General features: G+C 69.7%; 1 protein-coding gene across 1 annotated transcript in view; it reads right to left on the bottom strand.

The window, feature by feature from the left end:
* Nucleotides 1-327, bottom strand: part of LRP1 (LDL receptor related protein 1) — an 81,006-nt gene that overhangs the window by 8,093 nt on the left and 72,586 nt on the right. Inside the window, exon 71 of the mRNA XM_077757422.1 lies at nucleotides 137-259. Within this exon, the coding sequence (XP_077613548.1) occupies nucleotides 137-259 (123 nt within the window). The remainder of the gene's footprint in view (nucleotides 1-136; nucleotides 260-327) is intronic.

The raw sequence follows: 327 nt of genomic DNA, 5'->3' as shown, positions 1-327 counted from the left end.
CCCCCCCCCCCCCCCCCCCCCCCTCCCCCCTCCCTCCACCGGCTGCAGTTCCTGCCTCGCCCGCAGCCACCCACTGTGCAGTACCCAGACTATCGCCCCCGCCCCTCCAGGCTTCCTCCACTGACTCCCTGCTCACCACAGTCCTCCTCATCAGTGCCATCGCCGCAGTTGTCGGTGCCATCGCATTGGCGCCCGATCCACAGGCAGACGCGGTCGTTCTTGCAACGGAAGGGCCGGTTAGGAGGGCACACAAACCTGGCTGCAGGGGTGGGAGGGGACAGAGCCAGAGTGAGCCTTGAGGGCGGGCCTGGAGCCCGCCGGGACCAC

This window comes from Crocuta crocuta, unplaced genomic scaffold (assembly GCF_008692635.1).
Source record: "Crocuta crocuta isolate KB4526 unplaced genomic scaffold, BGI_CrCroc_1.0 scaffold549, whole genome shotgun sequence".
NCBI classification, from domain to species: domain Eukaryota; kingdom Metazoa; phylum Chordata; class Mammalia; order Carnivora; family Hyaenidae; genus Crocuta; species Crocuta crocuta.
Note: the sequence above shows the minus strand (reverse complement) of the source record. Positions and strands in the feature narration are given on the sequence as shown.